Source organism: Neoarius graeffei, chromosome 8 (genome assembly GCF_027579695.1).
Source record: "Neoarius graeffei isolate fNeoGra1 chromosome 8, fNeoGra1.pri, whole genome shotgun sequence".
Classification (NCBI taxonomy): domain Eukaryota; kingdom Metazoa; phylum Chordata; class Actinopteri; order Siluriformes; family Ariidae; genus Neoarius; species Neoarius graeffei.
In genome coordinates, this window is record NC_083576.1 from 64,006,417 (window position 1) to 64,031,990 (window position 25,574).

The following is a 25,574-nucleotide window of genomic DNA, read 5'->3' on the forward strand; positions in this document are numbered from 1 at the left end:
AACGTCACGAATCTGGCTCCAGACTCCCTTGGGATTTTTCCAGACACATTTTATTTTACTTTTTTCTGCTGTAGACAGATGGCCTTGTGCAAAATTACCCTTCTGGATGAGTGTGTAAAGGGGCATTCTTTCATATTTAAAAAAAAAAAATTGGTCCAGGATATGCACTTTAACTTGGTGTAGTGATTAGCACTGTTGCCTCACAGCAAGAAGGTTCTGGGTTCAAGCCCAGCCACTGGCAGGGGCCTTTCTGTGTGGGGTTTGCATGTTCTCCCCGTGTCAGCGTGGGTTTCCTTCGGGTGCTCCGGTTTCCCCCACAATTCAAAGACATGCAGTTAGGTTAGGTTAACATGGGGCGGCCTTGAGCTGAAGTGCCCTTGAGCAAGGTACTTGACCCCTGACTGCTCCCCGAGCGCTGTAGTATGGCTGCCCACTGCTCTGGGTGTGTGTGTGTGTGTGTGTGTGTGTGTGCGCGTGTGTTCACTGCTTCAGATGGGTTAAATGCAGAGGATGAATCTCACTGTGCTTGAAGTGTGCATGTGACAGGTTTCTTCTTCTTTCTTGATAAATGCCTCCTACAGCCTGTGCTTTTCCCGGACACTACTTGCTTAACTTTGCCGAGGACTGAGCGATATGGTGCAGGTTTGAAAAGTCAGATGAACAAGTTTGTGTAGAAATAAAGCTGCGTCATATCTTAATTGGTAATTCACTGGTCAGAATTGTTATTTTTCAACCTCGGTGTATTCTACCGAAAAAAGTGGGAAACTGTTCATGTTTGGTTAGTAGCAAGGTAAGCAGCTAAAGCTGGGCATACACTGTGCGATTTTTGGCCCGATTTTGACACGATTTTCACTCGTGCGACAATTTTGGAGAGCGGGCTGAGTTTTGGCTCAATCGTGCGTCTCGGATCGTGTAGTATACATGGGGTAACGACAAGCGATTTAACACCTCACAACCTCCTCCCGATCGATCGGATGAAAATCAGACCTGATTTGATCCGATGCTCAGGATTTCAAGCATCGCATCCGAGCATCGGATCATATAGTGTGAGAACAGGAATCGTAAGCTGCGTGCTGTTTACCCCTGCGATTCACTCGTACAGTGTGAGCAGCAGCTGAATACCGCGATTGAAAAAATCGCACAGTGTATGTCCAGCTTAACTCGGATAAATGATGTATATTTTCTTTCTCAAAATAGTGAACTGTATAGTCAGGGTCTTAAATTTAACAAACATATTTTTCTGTATGTTGTTGAATCTAAACTAATACTTGTATATACAGTAACTCATTTAAAAGTAAGAAGTTTTACTTTATTTCTGATGCTGTGCCCAGCCATGTTTGTTTGGTGTCACTCTGTGAACGGGGAAGGAATTTGGATTTGAGAAGAATACCCTGAGTTCACCAAGATATGAGCAAGATTAGCCAAATTATAATTAAGAATCATTCATAAAGTTGAACTATCACCCAGCCCTAGATCAGATGTTTTAAGTAATGTTCAGGTTGGGGACACATTGTTCACATTCTTGTTTAGAACACGTTGCATTGACGTGTTGGCTTTATTTAATATATATTCTATGGTTGTGCTTGGCACAGTCTTTCCTCTCTTACCTTGAAATTTGCATCTGTACCCATTAATTGTGGCCACTAAATGTAAAGATCAGTCAGTTACTTGCTTGATCATAACACAAGCCTAGCTCTGTTCTGTACAGTTTCTGAAAAACACCTAGACAGTCAGTGCGTTTACATGCACATAGAGAGAATCGAATTTCTGCCGTTGCTCGACTGAAATCAAAGTTCAAAATGCCATGTATACACCTTAATTCGGCTGAAATCGAACCAAACTGGATTTCTCGTAATCGAGCTACTGTACGCGACCTAGATTATGCGATTGTAGCCGAGCTACTTGGTGCATGTAAACCCTACTGAGCTACGTAGTCGAGCTACTTACTTCAGTACTGCCCCTTCCGGGAGTGACGAGTGTACGAGAGTGACGATGGTGTACAGAATGTTCAGCAAGTGCTGAGCTGCTTCGTTGTTGTCCATCTTCTCTCTCTCTATGTTGCTGTCCTCGTCGTCGTTCTTCTTGTGAACACGGAACTGATAACTTTGTTTATACTCTTGAATAGCTCTTCATGACAACAACCGGAAGTGTGCCAACACGATGGGGCGTGTAGCGCCACCTGTGGCTCAGGTGCACAATGTACCTCACACAATAGCTCGATTTCCTTGCGTGCATGTAGGATTGGATTTCTCTGGCACCCCTGCTGGGACCCTTAGCTTGATTACCGACAGTAGCTTGATTTGGATGTGCATGTAAACGCACTGAGTGAGTTAGGTTATGGTTGTGCTGTCATTGTCATTTAAGTCAAGCTCATCTCCCTTTCAAAGCAGCCCAGATACGTACACTTTTAAGGCCCTGTCCACACGGCAACGGATTCAGGTGACTCCGATACAATTGCTTATCGTTTAGGCCTGGCGTCCACACGGCACCGGCGTTTTGGGTGCCCAAAACGCAGTCTTTTTGAGAATGGGTTCCAGAGTGGAAAGATCTGGCAACGTTGCCGTTGTGAAGTTGTCTGGATGAGTAGAACGGATTTGTTTACGATGACGTCACAACCACATGACTGAGTGCTTCACGCCGGGTAGAAGTGTAACGAACTCGATGCGAGTTGTCAACAAATCCTATAACTTGGTTCATGAAACGCGCTTACAAGATATTTTCACTGTGAATATTTGTGTAATGGTGCAAAGTGAGAGAGAGAGAGACTCTGCCCTTAGGGCAGAGTCAATCCCGCCAGCAAAAATAGGGAGAAAAAGGAGCGATCTCGGGCGGCACAGTGGTGTAGTGGTTAGCGCTGTCGCCTCACAGCAAGAAGGTCCTGGGTTCGAGCCCCGGGGCCGGCGAGGGCCTTTCTGTGCGGAGTTTGCATGTTCTCCTCGTGTCCGTGTGAGTTTCCTCCGGGTGCTCCGGTTTCCCCCACAGTCCAAAGACATGCAGGTTAGGTTAACTGGTGACTCTAAATTGACCGTAGGTGTGAGTGTGAATGGTTGTCTGTGTCAGCCCTGTGATGACCTGGCGACTTGTCCAGGGTGTACCCCGCCTTTCGCCCGTAGTCAGCTGGGATAGGCTCCAGCTTGCCTGCGACCCTGTAGAACAGGATAAAGCGGCTAGAGATAATGAGATGAGATGAGGAGCTATCTCACCTCTTCAGATGTTGGTTTAAGTCCTACAATACATTCCTCAAAAAGGGCGTAGAAGAGCAAATTAATCCATCAACGTTTAGCATTCAATTTATTCCGGACCATTAAAGACGCCGCCTTCCGCGTAGAATCATACGTCATCCTCGCCGCCATATTGGATAGGTCAAAGCAGAGAATAAAGATTCATGTGCTGCGTTTAACTGTACCAACAGGTTTACCGTCCAAACGAGATCACATGGGATTACCTTTCACAGGTGAGAAACAACAAATTAATCCATCAACGTGTAGCATTCAATTTATTCCGGACTATTAAAGACGCCGCCTTCCGCGTAGAATCCTACGTCATCCTCACCGCCATATTGGATAGGTCAAAGCGGAGAATAAAGATTAGCTGTGTTTAACTGTACCAACAGGTTTGCCGTCCAAACGAGATCACATGGGATTACCTTTCACAGGTGAGACTGGAAAAATACTTTTCATTGTATTTGGTCATTATAATGTAATTTTACAAACAGATTTTCCTGACTTTGTGGCTAATATGAAGTCTCGCGCATAAGTTTATGCACATGCGTCCTTACTTCTATTGTTCTGGTGTCTCCGAAGGGACCGTCTTACAGCGCCCCTAGAGGTGTGGCATGTGTATTGCATCGTTTTCAGCAAGCGGTGCGTTGCCATATGGACCTGATATTTTACTGATCGTTGCCCATTTGGACGCGATATATTTTTAAATAACATCTCGTTGCCGTTGTCGTGTGGATGTAGCCTGTGTTACTTGAAGGTGAATTTCTGCAACTGAATGGTTGGTATTGGTATTTTAAATATTAGGCTCATTATTCAAATGTGTGCAGTAACAGTATGATGATTAATTTGCCCCAAAGAAGTGTGATTGTCTGGTTTGTTTGTTTTTAATGTATTTATTTATTCCTGATCTTTAAACTGACAGAGCGTGTTGCTACCAAGTCGATATTGTTTATAGGCTATTTGAGTCATCAAGGTTTGGATTAAGGAGTCAGCAATAAACTTCTCAATAAATAATAGAAGGATTTTGATCCAGTAATGCAAGTGTAAAACTGGTGTCCTCTTGTTTGGTTAATCAATATTTATTTTGCTTTCCCTTTGGATTTTTCACTTGTGTGGATCTAGAAATACATATGTAAAGGCTTCGTACTGAGATAGGGGAGTAATAAGGTACTCAAGCCGAAGAAGCTCTTTTGGAAGCCTCTGTTACTCTTTCCGTCAAAACAGTAGTAGGATTGTAATTGTGGGGAAGGGAAAAAAAAAAAAGGCCCGGCCCCCCACTTGTGTGGATGATGCAAATCTCTAAGGACAGAGGTGCTGTATAGTATCAAGAGCATTAAAACAAAGCCCAGTTAAACCAACTAAACCTCAGTCTTCCCTGGATGTGACCTCAGTTTAAATATTTGTGTATTTATGTACACATTTTGTTTGGCCTTTCACGTTAATGTGAAGGCTGACTAGTCAGTAACAAGTCCTACAGGGCTGGATGATGTGTGTTCAGGCCATACATAGCCTAAATAGTCAGTTCTCTTCATTTTTAGATAATGATGGTGCTTCAGTGTGTTCAGCTGCAAGCTTTTTTTTTTTCCTACCTCATTAAGGTTTCAGTAGCGCCTACACAAGCGGATGAGGTTTAGCAGGATGGGGGATTGTCCATGAAGACTGAGAAAATCAATAGAGGTAAATGCCTTCGATTAGTGTGCATTTAGAAGATGCAGCAACAAAGCTACATGGCTCTTGTAGCTGGAAGTAAGGGTGTATGTAGACTTTTTTTTTTTTAAATAAACGGTGCTGGATAACTTAATGCAAATGTAGCATGTAAATGAAATGTAAAGCTGAGGATATGAGGGAAAGAACCACACCAAAAAAGGTTTCAGCCATAAGTGTTTTCTGTCAAAGGCTCAGTATACTTGTACCCTTTTTATTTATTTATTTATTTATTTATTTATTTTAACGTGATAAGTAAGCATTTGTCAGTTCACAGAACACTGATCACTGTACACTAACTACATCATCAGAATTTCACAATTAAGGTGTTCTAGAGAATATGGAGCCGGACTTCTTATAGGTTTAAAGTGCATATTCTGGAGCAGTTTTTTTTATATGAAAGTATGTCCCTTTACACACTCATCCAGAAGGGTAATTTTGCACAAGGCCATCTGTCTACAGCAGAAAAAAAAATAAAACGCGTCTGGAAAAATCCCAAGGGAGTCTGGAGCCAGATTCGTGACATTATCTGCGGAAGCACCAGCAGGCTGCGCAAGCTTGTGCGGTTTCAGTGCACAGCCTGTGTAGACCAAGCGCTCCCATTTCTCTCTCATTGTCCGGTCTTTTGGAAAACGATGAGTACTAATCCCATCAAGATTGGTGTTGCTACACCCTCCTACGATACAGCTCATCTCATTATCTCTAGCCGCTTTATCCTGTTCTACAGGGTCGCAGGCAAGCTGGAGCCTATCCCAGCTGACTACGGGCAAAAGGCGGGGTACACCCTGGACAAGTCGCCAGGTCATCACAGGGCTGACACATAGACACAGACAACCATTCACACTCACATTCACACCTACGGTCAATTTAGAGTCACCAGTTAACCTAACCTGCATGTCTTTGGACTGTGGGGGAAACCGGAGCACCCGGAGGAAACCCACGCGGACACGGGGAGAACATGCAAACTCCACACAGAAAGGCCTTCGCCGGCCACGGGGCTCGAACCCGGACCTTCTTGCTGTGAGGCGACAGCGCTAACCACTACACTGCGCCGCCCCTACAATACATCTGTTAACCATTTTAATAATTGTGATGACGTTGAAGAAATTTGCAGAAAACCGCCAGGTCGTTTTCTCATAAACAAACCAGCGCTGACGTAGGATTCAGAAGGAGGTGTCCTGCATGCGACGTCACGAAAATCAATGTTTGCTAGGAAATCCAAATGCCAAGTTTTTTCAGAGGCGGACCAATTCACCACAAATGGCTTGATTTCAACTGAATTTTTCTGGCATTGCGCAAGGTAAAAAAAAAAATTGTGCAAAATGTGACCGATATTTGACCAAAGTTTAATATAAAATAGGAGAATTACATTGATCTTGCTCCTGAATTTACCCGTGAGCTGCACTTTAAGAACATCGCAAGAGCTGTTAGTAGCCTGCCTCTCCTGAGTTATGACATGTGACAGTCAAATCAAAATTTGTTTTTTGGGGGGGTTTCCCCCTTTTTTTTTCCCTAATTTGGTTACCTGCCAGTTCTCCCTTTTCCCCAGGACGAAAGAAAACGCCACTAAACTTGGAATTCCTCCCAGAGAACATGACGTGGTTTCCTCTACTCCCAGGTTCTCAGAGTTCATCTCATGACATAAAATTTATGTGGCCGTACACAGCATCAGCATTAAACAGAGTAGTTGTTATCTTGAAACGTTATGCTGTACAAGTTGTTAATTTCTATAATTTTAAATGTAGTTTTAGTCTTAGTCGCTTACTGAAAATTGTACTTGCATTTTAGTCTTGTTTTAATCAGTGAAATTCTGTTTCAGTTGTAATCTAATTTTATTCAGTGTTTTTGCTGTAATTTTCTACAACAGTTTCATGATGCTTTTTGTAAAATGTGCGCTGTAGCTTTAAAATACCTATTATAGGAGGGGTATTGTGATATATATATATATATATATATATATATATATATATATATATATATATATATATATATATATATATATTTTTTTTTTTTTTTTTTTTTTGGTGGTTTTTAATCCCCCGCTGGCCGAAAGGCCCAAAGGAGGATTATGTCGTGGCGATTTCCGTCCGTCCCAGGAAGGGTGCTCGCCTTCTGAAATCAACTCCTGTCACAATTTATGGAGGAATTTCACGAAACTTGACAAGAGGCACTGGTATATGTCAGTAGTATGCATATTGTAATTTCGTTAAATTTGGTCACATTTTGCAGCCCTTGATTAACAAAATTATACTTTGACAATTTCACCAGTGTGTTTTCCTTCTGAAATCAACTCCTCTCACAATTTTTGGAGGAATTTCACGAAACTAGACACGATTCTTTGTTATATGTCGGTAATATGCATATTGCAATTTCATTCAATTCAGGCCCTGTCCACACGGCAACGGATTCAGGTGACTCCGATACAATTGCTTATCGTTTAGGCCTGGCGTCCACATGGCACCGGCGTTTTGGGTGCCCAAAACGCAACCTTTTTGAGAACGGGTTCCAGAGTGGAAAGATCTGGCAACGTTGCCGTTGTGAAGTCGTCTGGATGAGTAGAACGGATTTGTTTACGATGACGTCACAACCACATGACTGTGAGTGCTTCATGCCGGGTAAAAGTGTAACGAATATCACCAGGAAAAAGCCTTACAGAGCACTAGTGAGAGTGAAACATGAGCTTGGATATTATTATTATTATTATTATTATTATTATTATGTTCAGTGTTAGTTCACAGTAGTAATGCAAGAAGCAGAATAGTGACAGTAATAGTGAAGCAAAAACATGCAATTGTACAAACACTGCAGCTCTACAGCAAAATATTCATTTATGAAATGGTCTGATTCTTAACACCAGTAGTGCCAATGATCTTCTCATTGCGATGCGATGCGAGTTGTCAACAAATCCTATAACTTGGTTCATGAAATGCGCTTACAAAATATTTTCACTGTGAATATTTATTGTGTAATGGTGCAATCCCGCCAGCAAAAATAGGGAAAAAAAGGAGCGATCTCACCTCTTCAGATGTTGATTTAAGTCCAACAATACATTCCTCAAAAAGGGCGTAGAGGAGCAAATTAATCCAATTTATTCCGGACAATTAAAGACGCCGCCTTCTGCGTAGAATCGTATGTCATCCTCGCCGCCATATTGGATAGGTCAAAGCGGAGAATAAAGATTCATGTGCTGCCTTTAACTGTACCAACAGGTTTACCGTCCAAACGAGATCACATGGGATTACCTTTCACAGGTGAGAAACAAATTAATTCATCAACGTGTAGCATTCAATTTATTCTGGACCATTAAAGACGCCGCCTTCCGCGTAGAATCATACGTCATCCTCGCCGCCATATTGGAGAGGTCAAAGCGGAGAATAAAGATTAGCTGCGTTTAACTGTACCAACAGGTTTGCCGTCCAAACGAGATCACATGGGATTACCTTTCACAGGTGAGACTGGAAAAATACTTTTCATTGTATTTGGTCATTATAATGTAATTTTACAAACAGATTTTCCTGACTTTGTGGCTAATATGAAGTCTCGCGCATTATGCGCATGCGTCCTTACTACTTCTATTGTTCTGGTGTCTCCGAAGGGACCGTCTTACAGCGCCCCTAGAGGTGTGGCATGTGTATTGCATCGTTTTCAGCAAGCGTTGCGTTGCCATATGGACCTGATATTTTACTGATTGTTGCCCATTTGGACGCGATATATTTTTAAATAACATCTCGTTGCCGTTGTCGTGTGGATGTAGCCTCAGTCGCGTTTTACCAGAGTTATGGCATAGTTACCAGCGGGGGATATTGTGCTCTCAGAGCACTCTTGTTTTTCATGCAGCTGGTGTTGCCACAGGAAGTTATGTGGAGGTAGCCATGACACTTTGCTAGTCATGGACTGAAGACAGCATTCTGTATACTGATGTCACTTTATTCAGACCAAAGTAACATTGCTTTGTGTGTCCTGACTCATATTCATTAGAATCCAGAAGCATTGATTTGTGAAAGCTGTGTGAGTAGGTAAGCGAGCCGGATTCCCTCACTTCTCCACTGTGGTTAGGAACGCAAAACAAGGAAGGTAGCAAACTAATGGATTTTGCTGAAGAATATTTCTTCTGGCTGTAAAGATTCCCTTGAGAAGCAAGCTAAGTTTTCTGCCTGAACAGAGCCAACTATTTCGTCTTGTCTTTATTTGTCAGGGCATAATGAACGGAGTTCACTGTAACTTTTGCTTTTTTTTTTTTTTTTTTAAATTTACATTGTTACAATTTAGTCATGCAATAAAGGGTCATCAAAGAATAAGTATTGTCAATTTTCATTGAAGAAATTAACTGTTGGGTTGGTTCGATATCAAAATTTGGGGATCGTGGCCGTGCCTGGTATGTTAGAATGGTAAAGGTGCTAGTTTTGTACCAATGAAAGAAAGAAATATTCATATAAACTGGTGAAATTAAACATTAAAAGTTGCTTAAAAACTGCATTAAATGGGTGAAAACATTGACTTCCTAATTCTGTTCGTCTGTGGGTGAGAGGTGTAAAAAGGATTTATACATGGGCTAAATTTCCAAGCATCTGATTAAGGTTATTTCTATAGCCTCATTCATTAAGGAGTAGACTGTGAAGTAGGCTAAAGGCCTCTGCATGCTCTTGCGACAAGGCTTTCGCAGATAGCTTTTCGCAGACAGTTGTAATTTATCGTTGAGCGGGGAGTAATAGGCGTGCGCGATGTTATTTACCGCCACAACGCAAGGGGGCGCGAAGTCGCGAAATCGCTAGGAGTAGTTGGTGGGTGTGGTTAGTGGAGTGTTTATCCTCCGGTTACTTATAATGACTAGAACTGGAGTCGTATAGATGTACATACTTCCTTGATCAACCGCTCTTCGTGCTGCTCCATCTTCGCTTGTGTTTTTAAAAATGGCGGTCGTGAAAACAAACCAAACCGGGAAAGTAGGGAAGCGGAAGTGCGTGTACAGCGGATGTAGAGTGGACCAATCAGAGCCCTCTTGTCTGCAAGGCTTCTGCGGTGGTCACAATTTTTGGGAGGTGCGCGCAGAGCGTCTGCGAAGGTGGGGGGGGGCTAGGCAGACACTATCTGCGACGCCGTCTGCGAGGACTGCGTTGTCAGCATAAATTGGCCTTGTGGCTACGTCCACACTGATGTTTTAATTTTAAAACGGTCTTCATCTAGAGGAGTGTTTTAACTCCATCTCTCCCCCCCCCCCCCCCCCCCTTTTTTTTTTTTTTTGGTAAGGGGTGTTACCTTTGCAGTGGGGCAGCTTGGGGAGCAGTGACAGGAAAGAGACATGTTTCACCCAGTGTACATAGAAGAGGCATTTTACTGTTGCCTAATACTGATATCAAACTACACAAGTTCAGAAATGAAACTTTCTTGTGGAGCGTCCATATCATGATTACTGGAGCAGCGTCCTCATAGATTCTCTGAATAGTAACCGTTTGTTCTGATGGGTTGGGGCTGATTTTTGGCAGTATAGGAGGAGGAGGTCAAGGGGAAGGGATGTGGCTATAGGAAGTGGCTCACAGTGGCCTGATATCCTTTTTGTCCTGACTCTGCTCTTGACATTTCCAGCAGCTGTGTTCGGTCTGTCCTGCTGACTTGTTTGGAGAGCTCCCTGGGTGGGGCACGGGCAGCCTGTTGCTTACAAATGCAACACAATGCTGCTCTGTTACACTGCACCACAGTAGATGGGAAACGGGTACTTCACAGGCCACACTTTTAAAGTAGGGTTGGATTTGCTGATCCCTTTTTGTATATATTCTGTGATCTATATAATCACGTCTGTATAAACGCCAAGGTTCAGGATCTTTGTGAAAATTGTCAGTGCTGCGTTCCCTTCTCCTGCCTGTTTTTCTTTTTAAGACACCAAGTCTTATTGAAATAATTTTGCACATGGGAAACTTGCCTAGTTATTACTGAATATCGGTGTCCTTTGCCTTAGCCTGCTTGTAACGTAACTGTATCTCCAAGAAAACAACTGGTAATGATGTATAACGTATTGAATATGGAGTTTATGGTTGGTGTTTTGGTCGTGTATAAGCAGTGATCATATTATGCATGTGTGTTTTATTGTGATAGCTGTATATGTCAGGGAGGGCAAGCATTCTGGTTCTCTTTTATAATGTGCAGTAACCAAAACTGATGGAGACTGGATTTAGAAAAGTGAAATGTTAGCTTTGGAAGTACTGTAATAAACTGCAGTGTAGCCATCTTGTGCATATTGTGCAAATGTTACACAAAGGTGTTTCAAAATGTCAAGCTGGTGTATCGGAGTTTGGATTTGTGGTTTAATATGTAATCTATCTTTTTCATTGTCTTGCAGGTGATGAACTGTAAATGTGCCGTTTCCTTGGGTCAGTCCTGTTCTTAGTATGGATTAGACGGTTCCATTCTACTGGATCTGCAGTTCACCACTGGTTTAAGAGCAGTTCCAATTAATGGTTATTTCCCTGCTCACATTTAGTTCCCAAGTGGTTGTGACCTTACACCCCCACCCTACCCCCTTCCAGTGCAGGCCTTCCTGATCACCAGCAGCTGCGTCCTGCCTCCGTTTCCTGTCCTTGGCTCTGCAAGGCCAAAGTCTTCCAATCTGTAAATACTTCCCTACTGCTTACACACACGCAAAAACGGGCATCCTCCTGGCCCGGTGTAGCCCGACTAGCGGTCCAGCTCCCTCTTCCTGGTGCAGCGTGGCACGATGACCTCCATGTCCAGCCTGTTTTCATTCACCAGCCCAGCGGTGAAGCGCCTGCTGGGCTGGAAGCAGGGAGATGAAGAGGAGAAGTGGGCTGAGAAGGCTGTAGATGCACTGGTGAAGAAACTGAAGAAAAAGAAAGGTGCCATGGAGGACCTGGAGAAGGCCTTAAGCAGCCCTGGGCAGCCCAGCAAGTGTGTCACTATCCCTCGTTCACTGGATGGCCGTCTGCAGGTGTCGCACAGGAAGGGCCTTCCGCATGTTATCTACTGCCGTGTGTGGCGCTGGCCTGACCTGCAGTCACACCATGAGCTCAAGCCTCTAGAGGTGTGCGAATACCCATTTGGCTCCAAACAGAAGGAAGTTTGCATCAACCCTTATCACTACAAGAGGGTCGAAAGTCCTGGTAAGCTAATGCCAGTTCACATGCTTAAATATTGCCAGAAACGAACTGCTCTGAAGCTGTCCCCCAAAGCTGTGTTTCTTGTAACGAAAAAAGTTCTGTATGCTGTTGGAGCTGTCAAATTCCTATAGGCCCCAAAAGGTCTTCTGATCCATGTAACACGTTTTGCTGTGTACAGGGAGCATTCATTGTCTTTTAACTGTTCATGGACAAATATCATGTCCTGTGGGGGGGCACATTTTTATTGAAGCCGGAAAACTGATCTGTTTTTACTTTCACTCTTACTGTATTGCCAAAGCCAAATCACTTATCAAGGAGTTCTTGATTTTTATATAAAATATTTGACCTTTCCTATTCAGTGCTTCCACCGGTGTTGGTGCCTAGACACAGCGAGTTCAACCCCCAACACAGCCTTTTGGTGCAGTTCCGCAACCTGAGCCACAATGAGCCACACATGCCTGTGAACGCCACTTATCCCGAGTCTTTCCAGCAGCACAGTGGTGGGAGCTCCTTCCCCATATCTCCAAATTCACCTTATCCACCTTCTCCTGCCAGCAGTGGCACGTACCCTAACTCTCCTGCCAGCTCGGGTCCATCCAGCCCTTTCCAGCTCCCAGGTATTTCAAAAGTCCATAGGTTTATTTGAAACTATATATGATTAAAGGAGAACTGAAGGCAAATTTTTTTTTTTTTTAATCAATTCTATTTCTCATTTTATTAAATATAGGAATGCATTTTTTGATAGCTATTTTGTCACTGCTATAGCAAGTTGAGTGTTTTGAAATGTGCTATGTAATATATCAATCCATATGTCAAAGCAATGGCCGTAAACGAGATTCATTGAGACCTATGCGAGACATCGTAGGACGGAAGCAAAATGTACAGCGGAAATCAAATGCCGCTTTTCCACTACCAACGCGGCTGAGTTGGGCTGAGCCGTGCCGTGCTGAGTTGGGCTGAGTCGAGCTGAGCGGGGCTATTGGAGTTGCATTTCGACTACAACCGCGCTGGCTGGAAGTGGGTGGACACATTGGGTGGAGTTAGCGAAAGTGGGTGGACCTCAGGTAATGTCATTAGGCGGCGTAAACAGTGACATCAGTGACCTTTTAAGCGGTAGTCTCACAACCCGGAGAGTAAACAATAAACATGGAGGACATGGAATCGTTAGTGTTGCTGGTCTTGGTGCTGTGGCTTGTTGTCGCCGACAACGCCAACAGATACTGGCAAGAGCGTATAGATGAGGCGAGGCGCATAAGGCTTCATAATTCTCGTAATTCTCCTTCTTCCGGGTTTACGGTGTTTACAGATCCCAGCGTGCTCACGGGGCGTGTGAGGACACTCCTCCTCACCAATCAGTGCACAGGGGAGTGTCTCCTCACGCCCCTAGCCTCACTCAGCTCGGTTTGGCTCGCTTCAGCCCCACTCCAAAACCGTGCGAGTTTTGGGGCTGAGCAGGGCTGAAGTGAGCGGAGTCGTGCTGTTCTTAGATAGTCGAAACGCGAGCCGTGTCGGGCTGAAGCGAGCTGAAGTGAGCTGAAAAAGGGTAGTGGAAAAGGGCCAAAAGTGACCAACATCTATAGATGAAAGTCTTCCAGATTTACCCGGAAATCTGGATATTTAACAAAACTCTTGAAAATCTCCTGTTTTCGGAATGGAGAAATTTATTTTTCGGATTTTTCGTGTTCCTAGACGCAGCGTAATACCTCGCATCGTCCTTGCATGGGCGCAGTCCTTAAATAGCCCAAACATAGTTCATTGATTAAAGACGGGCTTCGAAGCCAAGTTTTAGTGTGGGGTTTCTAGAACACATCAAGAAAACGTGGAAGAAACGGCAATAATTTTTTTGTTACATAATGTACTCAGACTGCCAGTCAGTGTGTAACACACCCACCCTGAAAAATCCTAGCTACGCCCCTAATTTACATGAGAAATTTGGTCTTCATTGGTGTGTTTTAAATTTACAGACAATACGAACTAATGTAAACAATTGGCTTCAACTCGCATAAATATGAATTGGAAATGTTTAGTTCACTTTAGCTTACGCAAACGCACAACTCTACTAAAAGATTGATAAACGAGGCTCAATGTCCCCAACATTGAAACCTGAAAGCTTTAGAAACTCTAACAGACCTTTACTTTTTAACAGCACTGTTTTGGGATTTTGCTGAGTTTACCTTCAACTGTCTGATATTTTTTCAAATTAATGAACTGTGTAGCAGGAAAATCACCGCGGTTTCTAAATGCGCTCCTGAAAATTACTCATTAACTAGGGGAATTAAATTTGATATTTTTGTTAATCATTAATGTACATGAAAGAAAAAGGCTTAAAAGTTGTAACTTGTTTTAGTGAAAATAAGTACTAAAATGCACTAGAATGCAGGGTTTTGCGTGTTTTATTAAAAATTTTTCAGGGGACCCCCCCCCCAGTTTCACTTTCAAAAGTTCAGGATTTTTTTCTTTGCTCCACTTTCATCTCTAAACATCTGCCAATGTTCCCGGTGTCTGAAATTGCTCACTCGTTCACTACTCCCTATATAAGGAATTACTATATAGAGGACCATATAATGAGCTCATTGGTAAAATAGGAGAAAAAAATGCTTTCGGACACTAGTCCGTCGCGCTGGTATTTTACGTCATTGTCACACAATTAAAACGTGCCAGATCAATCAGCTGGTGGATTTTCAAAATTATATATGCATGCATGTGTTTTTGTGATAAATCCATATTATACTGAGCGCATTTCCCACACAAAGTACCTGCATCTTTCATTTTTTTTAAATCAAGGCTGAATACTTTCTTCTTTGCTTCTGCCTTTTTATTAAATCAAATTTGAGACTTTTTTTTTTATTTGATTTCTTTCAGCACGACTGGGGGGGAAAGACACGCGCACCTTCTTTCGAATGCTGATGTGATTTAAGCCAGAAGTTTTGTTTGTTTTGATAGCAATCAGGAAAGTTTGGGAAAAAAAGTAGGCAGTAATCGTCATTTTAAACTCGTTTTTGTGCAATATTTCATTTGGAAAACAGTTTTCAAAATGGCGGCGCTGACACTTGACGTTTCGAAGTCTCGCACAAGTCTCGTGAAGATCGTGCGGATAAGAGACGGCTGCTGTGGACCAAACGAACTAAATTCAACATGGCTAAAAACCGAATAGGCCGATAAGTATAATATTTAATTGCCAATACGAATCACGATATAAGGTTAGTAAAACCAAAAATGTAATTGAATAACACGTTAAAGTTTAAAAATGACTTCAGTTCCCCTTTAGTGTAATTGTTGTATTTTACAGATTAAGATTTTAAATTATAAAGTTGGTAATATTTTGAAGGGGGGGGGCTTGTATTGTGTCACAGAGTACAGTGATTGTTTTTTCTTTGCATATCCTAACTTGTTTGGAGGTTGGGGGTCAGAGTGCAGGGTTAGCCATTATACAGTGCCCCTGGAGCATAGTGGGCTAAGGGCCTGAGAGTAGCCCAGTAACAACCACTGAGCCACTGCTCCTTTAATATAGAAACTGTATCAGTAGAATACAGAACCCTGTGTCTCATGAACAAATGAAATGCCAGCTAAGCAAAGCCATGAAGCTCAGTGAGGTAAATGGGGTGCGCATGGTTGTTTTCATCCCGGCTCTGCCGATGTCTGCATCCACACGCAGGCCGTGTGCACTCGGGCATATGGGATGTGGATGTTTTACAGGGCTCAAAGAGGGAGGCTAAAGCTGCTTTTTATACATCTGAATTGCATGTTTTTATAATTAACTGTTGTAGCCTAATACCTCCTGCTATGTTTCCTGGCAATTTATGGTGATGAGAGATTGTGCAGACCTAGTGGCCTAAGGGCAGAGACTCTGTGCAGTTTTGTGTGCAGACGTAACGTCTCATTCCACTTTCTGGCCCCAAAACAAGTGATGCATTTCTTTAAGTTGTTACTCTTTTCGGATATATTTACAATAGATAATGACTCCTTTCACTGGACTTCATCTTGCTATTTTACGATACTTTAATCTTTTGAAGCATGAATTACATTGTCCCTTTAAAAAAAAAAATTTGAGTTGTTGCTTTGTGAGTTTGGTTTCTATGGCTGTGGTGGTAATGCAGATTTATTTTTGGTCACTCTAGCTGCCCTTGTAGTCGTGGATGCTTATGCTGCATTTGGGGTAAAGTTGCAACTTGTGGTTCCCTGCCTATAACCAGTAAAAACCACCAAAACCACCCCCTCAACTCGAAATTTCAGTGCATCAGACTACCGGTTCCTTCCCCGTTTACACTGTTCACGGTGTAAGCAGCCATGTTGATTTGATATCTCTCTGTAAAGTACCACTTCTCTACCTTTTTACATTAGTTTATAGCAGTATTGGCTTTAGATCATTTTAATATACAGATATAGTACTTTTGTTAAAGGTCCCATGGCATGAAATTTTCACTTTGAGGTTTTTTAACGTTAAAATGAGTTCCTCTGACCTTAAGTCACCCCAGTGGCTAGAAATTTCATAATGTGTAAACCAAACTATGCCCAACATTTGAGAATGGCGCGTCAAAACGGCGCGTTGATAAGCTCTTCCCTTTACTATGTCAGCAAGGGAGATGATCCCCACGCCCCCCCCTCTGGATTCCCACCCACTGTATGGATTGCCCGCCCAGTTGTAGTGAGGAGACCATAGAGGACACAACAACATGGCATCACCTAAGCGAGCGAAACATGGAAGTTGCGCTGTACATGGATGTGACAGCACAGAAAGGAGTCTGTTTTTACTGCCGACGGGAGAGCCCCAAAGACGCAGTGGCTTAATTTTATTTACTCCAATAATACGCTGTCGAGTCTACCTAATGCCGCTTTTCCACTACAAACGTGGCTGAGTCGGGCTGAGCCGTGCCGTGCTGAGTTGGGCTGAGTCGAGCTGAGTGGGGCTGTTGGAGTTGCATTTCGACTACAACCGCGCTGAACCGTGCTGGCTGGAAGTGGGTGGACACATTGGGTGGAGTTAGCGAAAGTGGGTGGATGTCACGTGATGTCGTTAAGCAGCGCAAACAGTGACATCAGTGAGCTTTTAAGCGGTAGTCTCACGACCCGAATAGTAAACAATAAACATGGAGGACATGGAGTCGTTAGTGTTGCTGGTCTTGGTGCTGTGGCTTGTTGTCACCGACAACGCCAACAGATACTGGCAAGAGCGTATAGATGAGGCGAGGCGCATAAGGCTTCAGAAATTCTCGTAATTCTTCTTCTTCCGGGTTTACGGTGTTTACAGATCCCAGCGCGCTCGCGGGGCGTGTGTGGGCATGTGAGGACACTCCTCCTCACCAGTCAGTGCACAGGGGAGTGTCTGCTCACGCCCCCAGCCTCACTCGGCTCGCTTTGGCTCGCTTCAGCCCCACTCCAAAACCGTGCGAGTTTTAGGGGCTAAGCAGGGCTGAAGCGAGCCGAATCGTGCTGTTCTTTGGTAGTCGAAACGCGAGCCGTGTCGGGCTGAAGCAAGCTGAAGTGAGCTGAAAAAGGGTAGTGGAAAAGGGCCATAAGACGGTGTATGTTTGTCGGAAGCATTTTCCTGAGGAATGTTTCCACAACTTGGGACAGTACAGGGCAGGTTTTGCACATCAACTGTCACTGAAGCCTGGGTCCGTACCAAGCATCCCTGCCGCATCAGCCACAAACAGCGAACAAGTAAGTGTATAACTGGTCGTTTTGCCGTGTTTTAAAATCGGTGCGTTAGCCTAGCAATGGCTACATTAGCTGTGCAGCTAACCGCTTCCTGCAGTTAGCCAGGTACTCTGCGCTACAAAACTAAAGAGCATGCAGCATGCTCTGTTAAACTGAGTTTAGTCTGGAAATTGACTGTAACTTATGAGCTTATGTTTGACTATTGCTCCGCAATGCATGTCTTCTGTTGGATAAGCGATATGTTGCTGTAGTTGCTGCTTCTATCCTCTTTGGTTATGGAGTGCGTGTTCAAGCCTAGGGTATTATACGTTCGTAAACTACCACTCCGAACACACTCTCTCTGTTCTTGTTCTCTGTGTCACGTTGAGTTTACAAAAGGAGTCTGAGGGAGAACGGGGTTTTGTCTTAGCAGCGTGGCTACAGGGGCTGATGGCAGCGAGTATGTGTGCGCGCAGCTTGGTCAAGCCCCTCCCCCCATGGCCCGCCCCCACCCTCTACCCTTCCCCGCCTCCTGCTTCTCATTAGCAAAACAACGCACTGGGAAAAGCGCTGAAATGGGGCTTTCTCCCAGGAGGCTATATTTACGTGCCGAGGGTTCATTTTGAGAAAGGCTGTGGATATAACATCCGGAAGCCTCCACGAGCCCGTTTAAAGCGTCAACAAACCACCATGCCATGGGACCTTTAAATCTACAACATTGTACTGTTTTTAGAAGGTGATTTATAAACATTTCACGTTTACCGTAACTGCATTAACCTGTTCGTTTGGTTGATGATTTCACATAACTCTTCATAGTATGCCCACATCAATAAATGTCACTTATAATTTGCTTTTTTACGTCTTTTCAACTTGATGCATCATCTTTTGCTGCTGTAACAAAATTTCCCAAAAGAATCACTATCACCTCTTTCTCTTGCTGTTTTGAATACATCAGTGGTGACCTGACGGAGACGGAGTTATGATTTAAATTAGTACTTTTTTATTTTTTTTTATTTTTTATTTTTTGGTTGCACTGTACGATATTCAGCATGTTGGAAAGGATGACCTTTGGGAGATTAGTGTTTTTAGAACGCATAATGTGACATGCTCACCAGCGGTCGATGACAGAGTTGAGGCAGTGTCGCAAAATTTTCATTTAAATCTCAGTGTATGGTTTACTGCTGCGACACTTTGTTTAAAATGTACCAATAGGAGGTTGTCATGCGATTACACAGAACTCACGGGGATGGATAGAAACACGGTAGTGGCAATGGAGGAATGTAAACAAAACATATGGGATTTACAAAGAGCACTGCTGCAGGCAGAATGTCTCATTGCGTTTATATCATGACAAGACAAAAAGGGGGAAAAGACGCCCTTATGACAAGCAATAAAATTAGGAGGAATTACAGCTTCCAGATGTGTAGCTAGCTAATTAGCGCACACATGCTCTGTTCAAGTTTTACTCGTGACCACATTAATCTATTTTTATGATTTCCAGTTGCAGAGCTACGAGCATGCGCTACATCGCTGCACACTCAGTATAGTAGTTTCCTTCTAGGGATAGGTCATGATTTTTGAATAGTCGTTAAAAATGTTTTGTTTTAAATCACATCATTTCCCTTGTTTTTCCTGGCGCCTGGTAGTAAGTAATGTGTTTCTACCACCAGAAGGTGGCGGTACTGCCATTAATCAACTGAAGAACACACTGCTAGTAGGTGACAGTAAAACTTAAGAATCAGAAATATTTTGATAATTCCGATGGGAAATCAAGTACATCTACAGTTGCTCATACTCGAATAGAGAAAAGATATCATAAAATTAAACCGGTATATGAAACTTATCAAAATGCATGTAAAAAGTAAACCAGATATTATTGCACATGAATAGCAGTGTGGAAGGGAAAACGGCTGTATGGATGGACTAACAAAAGTTATTGCTACAATGATTGCACATGAGTAGTAAATAATGGTTATGGTACATAATAGTTACTAGATGAGTACTGCACATTTGAGTGAGGTATTGAACAGTTATGTAATTATTGAACCTTGGTACAGTGTGGAAAACTTGAGTAACGCTGAGGTTTGATGCGGTTGTACAAACAGCAGAAACTTGCAAAGACTACTACAGCCATCAAAACGTTGTGTGGAACTCCTTCCAGAAAGAAAATGGAGGGTGCAAACTCAACCAGATAGACCTAGCACTTAATCAATCTCTCGTTCTCTCATGTATGCACATGCGTGCACGGGGGGGGTCGTCGTCAATCTTCGAAGAATTGTCGAATAGTTCCCAGTGAATACTGAATTTATTTATTTTTTGCTTGAAATGCCCATCCCTATTTTCATTGTTTAATCTGACGTGAACATGTCATTGCACAGTATGTTACACAATCTCATCTCCTCTTATACAGTGTGACAGTTGTGAGTTGCACAATGTACAACTGGCCTTAAGAAAATCACTATAACCATACGCTGCATTGTAACGTTTGAAACAGTCCTCCTTTACTAAAGCACTATGGAGCGGAACCAGATATCCTTGCGGAAAGTGTGATGGCTGATGGGTTGGTTTGAAATGGGCATTTCACATCAGGGACTTGTGAAATCAGACACTAAAAGCTGTCCATAAGATGTAAGAGGGAGGGGGATTTCAGTGCTGATCCACTGAAACGTTGACTCAAGGGTATTGAGACTCCACTTCTAATAGCTCTCCTTGTGGTGTCTTATTTTTCCCAGCTGACACCCCTCCCCCTGCCTACATGCCTCCAGAGGAGTCGATGGGACAGGATGGCTCTAATCCCATGGATACTGGTGGCAGCAGCATGGTGCCAAGAGGAGGTAAGGATGTCACAGTGAATCAGATAAACATGGCCCGTGTTCCCAATATCAATATGCCTGTTGTCCTTCAGTGGTTTTAGGTGATTTTTGCAGCATGAATTGATTTTTTTTTTTTTTTTTTTTTTTTTTTTGTATGGCTGTTTTTGCTTTCAGTAACATGAAGCACTCTCTTCCCCCAAACCCCCCCCCCCCCTCCCCCCAATCTCCATCAGATGTGCAGCCTGTAGAGTATGAAGAGCCAAGCCACTGGTGCTCTATTGTGTACTATGAGCTGAATAACCGTGTTGGAGAGGCTTATCATGCCTCCTCTACTAGCGTGCTGGTGGATGGGTTCACCGATCCGTCCAACAACAAAAATCGCTTTTGCCTGGGCCTTCTGTCCAATGTCAACCGCAACTCTACAATCGAGAACACCCGCCGCCATATTGGCAAAGGTAGGGGCAATGTAATGGTACTCTAACAGAGGTTTTATTTTCATGTTCTGCTCTAATGGTGATGATACACGGGGCAACTTTTTGGGCAATGTTGCTGAGCAATGTTGCTGGCAACGGGCAACTAGGTGAGACACAGGGCAACTTTTCAGGGCAACTAACAATAGGCAACGGCAGTTTACAGTTAGCTAAAAAAAAATCGATGTCTTAATTTTTGCTGTGACCATTTAATCAAGCTGTCTGTTTTTTAGAGCTTTGGTGAGGTAAATTCCTCCATATAGAATATTAAAATAACTTACCGGCGTAAAAACAGATGAGGAGTCTCTCCATCTCTTCACTCCACTGACACTGAGCGGCCGCCATATTTGTTTGAAATTTCTGATCCGAACCTCACCGGAGGCCACATGACTCGATACTCGCGTTCTGATTGGCTTATCTCAAAAAGTTGCCAGAGATTATCAAAACCATTCAGAAAGAAACAATGTTGCCCAATCTCAATAGAAAAGAGTCAAAACGCAATTGCCCAGCAACATTGCTCGGCAACATTGCCCAAAAAGTTGCCCCGTGTATCATCACCATAAGAGTCAAATGGCTTCTAAGTTTATTCTGTATTAGCTTTAAGTACATACGATGGAAAATTGTTTTAAAACCTGTTAACTTTTTTTTTTTTTTTCCCTTCTCATGCTGAAATGGTCTCTTGTCAAATCATAGGTGTTCACCTGTATTACGTTGGAGGAGAGGTGTACGCCGAGTGTTTGAGTGACACCAGCATTTTCGTGCAGAGCAGGAATTGCAACTACCACCATGGCTTCCACCCCACTACCGTCTGCAAGATCCCCAGTGGCTGCAGCCTCAAGATCTTCAACAATCAGGAGTTTGCTCAGCTGCTTGCCCAGTCTGTCAACCACGGCTTTGAGGCCGTCTATGAGCTCACGAAGATGTGCACTATTCGCATGAGTTTTGTAAAGGTATTGTTTATGGAGTGCATGCTGACTTAAAATATTCAATGATTTTCAGTCACCAGGTTTGTTCAAAACATTCAATATTGTTGCTCTTCTCAGGGTTGGGGGGCTGAATATCACCGACAGGATGTGACCAGCACCCCCTGCTGGATAGAGGTGCATCTGCATGGTCCCCTTCAGTGGCTGGACAAAGTACTAACACAAATGGGTTCGCCTGTAAACCCCATTTCCTCAGTTTCCTAATGATGGGCCCTCCATGGGCTGGGAGGATCTTTTATCTGGATATTTTTTAATTAATTTTTTTTTTCTCCGGTTTTGAAAGAAATGGAGATGTTAAGGGCTGAACTGTTTACACTATCTGCAAAAGGGTCATGAAACTCTGAAGCAGTCAGAATGATGGGGCGGGGACTGAGGCACATTGACAGAGGAACATCTACAGAGGAAAATTCTAGGTGGTGGCATACAATGGACTAACTACTGCTTTAGCAGTTGCCTTTGTGTCTTTTTTTAAAAATTATGCTGTGTGATTTTTGTCTACCTGTAGGTAACCTTGTAGTTGAATGAAACTTAATATCACATATCTTTACATCTTACACCAGTCAAAATGGCAATCCTTTGATTCTTTAAGAATCTTTGTACTTTGTATTGTTGTCTAATCCCAGTTATTCTCAAGTAAGACATGGTCTCTGTTTACTATTAGACTCTGTTCACTATGGTTTGTTTCCTTTTTTTTATAGCTTTTATTGCCTGAAGGCAAATCAAAAAGTTACTGCTTCTAAATAAAGTCTATTTGCTGAAATTCAGGTGCATTCTTTTAGCTGATCTTAGCAAGGTGTTTAACAATATGCATTTACCTTTCACTTTTTTACTGTAGCTGACATGGATAACTAGAAGTAGTGCTTTTTTTTTTGTTTTGTTTTTTTAATTTTGTTCGACTTCAACTATTGTAGTCTCACAATTCAACCTGGGTTCAGATTAAAACAGCCATGAAAGGAAGTCATGATTCTCCTGTGTGCTTATTTAATGAGTACAAGCTTGGAGGCTCTTGCCCAGGAGGACAGTGTAAGTTGTCATTTGGTGTCCTCTGCTGGTCAAAAGCTACAGTGGAGAAGTTGATCATAAGTTTGTGGTAAAAAGGAGCAAAGCTTTTTTGTTTCCTGCCCAGCATCAGTTAGCCAGGAAATAAAGTTCATATTTTGTATCTTAACCCTGTTAGTGGGACTGTGAACTGAGTTTTGGTTCCTGCCAGTATGTTTCTGTTCTTGTGCAACACTTTTTACTACAATTAACACATTCATCCATTATCTGTAGCTGCTTATCGTGTTCTACAGGGTCACAGGTGAGCTGGAGCCTATCCCGGCTGACTATGGGGGAGAGGCGGTGTACACCCTGGACAAGTCGCCAGGTTCTCGCAGGGCTGACACAGACAACCAACCATTCACACTCACATGGGTGGCTCTTTTTAAAGCCACCAGTTAGCCTAATCTGTATGTCTTTGGACTGTGGGGGGAAAACGGAGCACCCAGAGGAAACCCACGCAAACTCTACTCAGAAAGGCTCCCATCAGCCACTGGGCTCGAGCCCAGAACCTTCTTGCTCTGAGGTGACACTACACCACCGTGCCACCCATTATTAACACAATGAAAAGTAATTTACTTTTAAATGTTTTGGGCAGCACGGTGGTGTAGTGGTTAGCACTGTCACCTCGCAGCAAGAAGGTTCTGGGTTTGAGCCCAGCGGCCGGCAAGGGTCTTTCTGTGCGGAGTTTGCATGTTCTCCCCGTGTCCGTGTGGGTTTCCTCCAGGTGCTCCGGTTTCCCCCACAGTCCAAAGACATACAGGTTAGGTTAACTGGTGACTCTAAATTGACCGTGAGTGTGAATGGTTGTCTGTGTCAGACCTGTGATGACCTGGCGACTTGTCCAGGGTGTTCCCCACCTTTCGCCCGTAGTCAGCTGGGATGGGCTCCAGCTTGCCTGCAACCCTCTAAAACAGGGTAAAGCGGCTAGAGGTGATGAGATGAGAAAAATATTTTGCACTGCTACAAACTTGATTATCTGTCCAACACAAGATTTTATGTTGAAAAAAATTTACTGTAATTGGTTTCATTATCAGTTAACTGTAGGACAATGAAACTGACTGTTTTAAGTTGGAATGAACATTCATTAGTCAACTTTTTTTTTTTAAATCTAGTTAATAGTTAATGATTGATCACAATGAAAGTGTTTTAAATAGACCCACATGGGTATTAGGTGTCTGTTTTTTGTTTTTTATATAAAGGATGCTGTTATATGAGGTCAAGTCAAATAAAAACCTTTTATTTTTTTGCAAAGAGGTGTCACAGAAGTAATGTCATGCATATGGTAGCAGTAGAAGGGGCTATTGAGGAGAAAGATTCAAATTTTTTTTTTGTCAATTCACTATCCGGAACATGTAGGAGAATTGAAATGCCGTTTCTCTCTCACCTTACTTGTAAAATCAGATTTAAAAAAAAGTATATTAAGAAATACTATACATAGGAGATATGAGACATATGTATATACACAAAAAAATGGTGTGTATATATATATATATATATATATATATACACACACAGTGGTGCTTGAAAGTTTATGAACCCTTTAGAATTTTCTATATTTCTGCATAAATCTGATCCAAAACATCACCAGATTTTCACACAAGTCCTAATAGTAGATAAAGTGAGCCCAGTTAAATGAGACAAAAATATTATACTTGGTCATTTATTTATTGAGGAAAATGATCCAGTATTACATATCTGTAAGTGGCAAAAGTATGTGAACCTCTAGGATTAGCAGTTAATTTGAAGGTGAAATAAGAGTCAGGTGTTTTCAATCAGTGGGATGACAATCAGGTGTGAGTGAGCACCCTGTTTTATTTAAAGAACAGGGATCTATCAAAGTCTGATCTTCACAACATGTTTGTGGAAGTGTATCATGGCACAAACAAAGGAGATTTCTGACGATCTCAGAAAAAGCGTTGTTGATGCTCATCAGGCCGGAAAAGGTTACAAAACCATCTCTAAAGAGTTTGGACTCCACCAATCCACAGTCAGACAAATTGTGTACAAATGGAGGAAATTCAAGACCATTGTTACCCTCCCCAGGAGTGGTCGACCAACAAAGATCACTTCAAGAGCAAGGCGTGTAATAGTTGGCAAGGTCACAAAGGACCCCAGGGTAACTTCTAAGCAACTGAAGGCCTCTCTCACATTGGCTAATGTTAATGTTCATGAGTCCACCATCAGGAGAACACTGAACAACAATGGTGTGCATGGCAGGGTTGCAAGGAGAAAGCCACTGTTCTCCAAAAAGAACATTGCTGCTCGTCTGCGGTTTACTAAAGATCACGTGGACAAGCCAGAAGGCTATTGCAAAAATGTTTTGTGGATGGATGAGACCAAAATAGGGGCGGCACGGTGGTGTAGTGGTTAGCGCTGTCGCCTCACAGCAAGAAGGTCCTGGGTTCGAGCCCCGGGGCTGGCGAGGGCCTTTCTGTGTGGAGTTTGCATGTTCTCCCCGTGTCTGCGTGGGTTTCCTCCGGGTGCTCCGGTTTCCCCCACAGTCCAAAGACATGCAGGTTAGGTTAACTGGTGACTCTAAATTGACCGTAGGTGTGAATGTGAGTGTGAATGGTTGTCTGTGTCTATGTGTCAGCCC

At 43.0% G+C, this 25,574-nt stretch overlaps 1 protein-coding gene across 1 annotated transcript in view; it reads left to right on the forward strand.

Moving 5' to 3' along the window:
* The window catches only part of smad5 (SMAD family member 5), a 33,126-nt gene extending 10,429 nt beyond the window's left edge, over positions 1-22,697 (forward strand). Inside the window, exons 2-7 of the mRNA XM_060927996.1 lie at positions 11,260-12,037; positions 12,394-12,651; positions 20,404-20,505; positions 20,718-20,939; positions 21,648-21,904; positions 21,998-22,697. Coding sequence (XP_060783979.1) covers positions 11,635-12,037; positions 12,394-12,651; positions 20,404-20,505; positions 20,718-20,939; positions 21,648-21,904; positions 21,998-22,141 — 1,386 coding nt within the window. The 5' untranslated portion in view covers positions 11,260-11,634 and the 3' untranslated portion in view covers positions 22,142-22,697. The remainder of the gene's footprint in view (positions 1-11,259; positions 12,038-12,393; positions 12,652-20,403; positions 20,506-20,717; positions 20,940-21,647; positions 21,905-21,997) is intronic.
* The last annotated feature ends 2,877 nt before the right edge of the window (positions 22,698-25,574 follow it).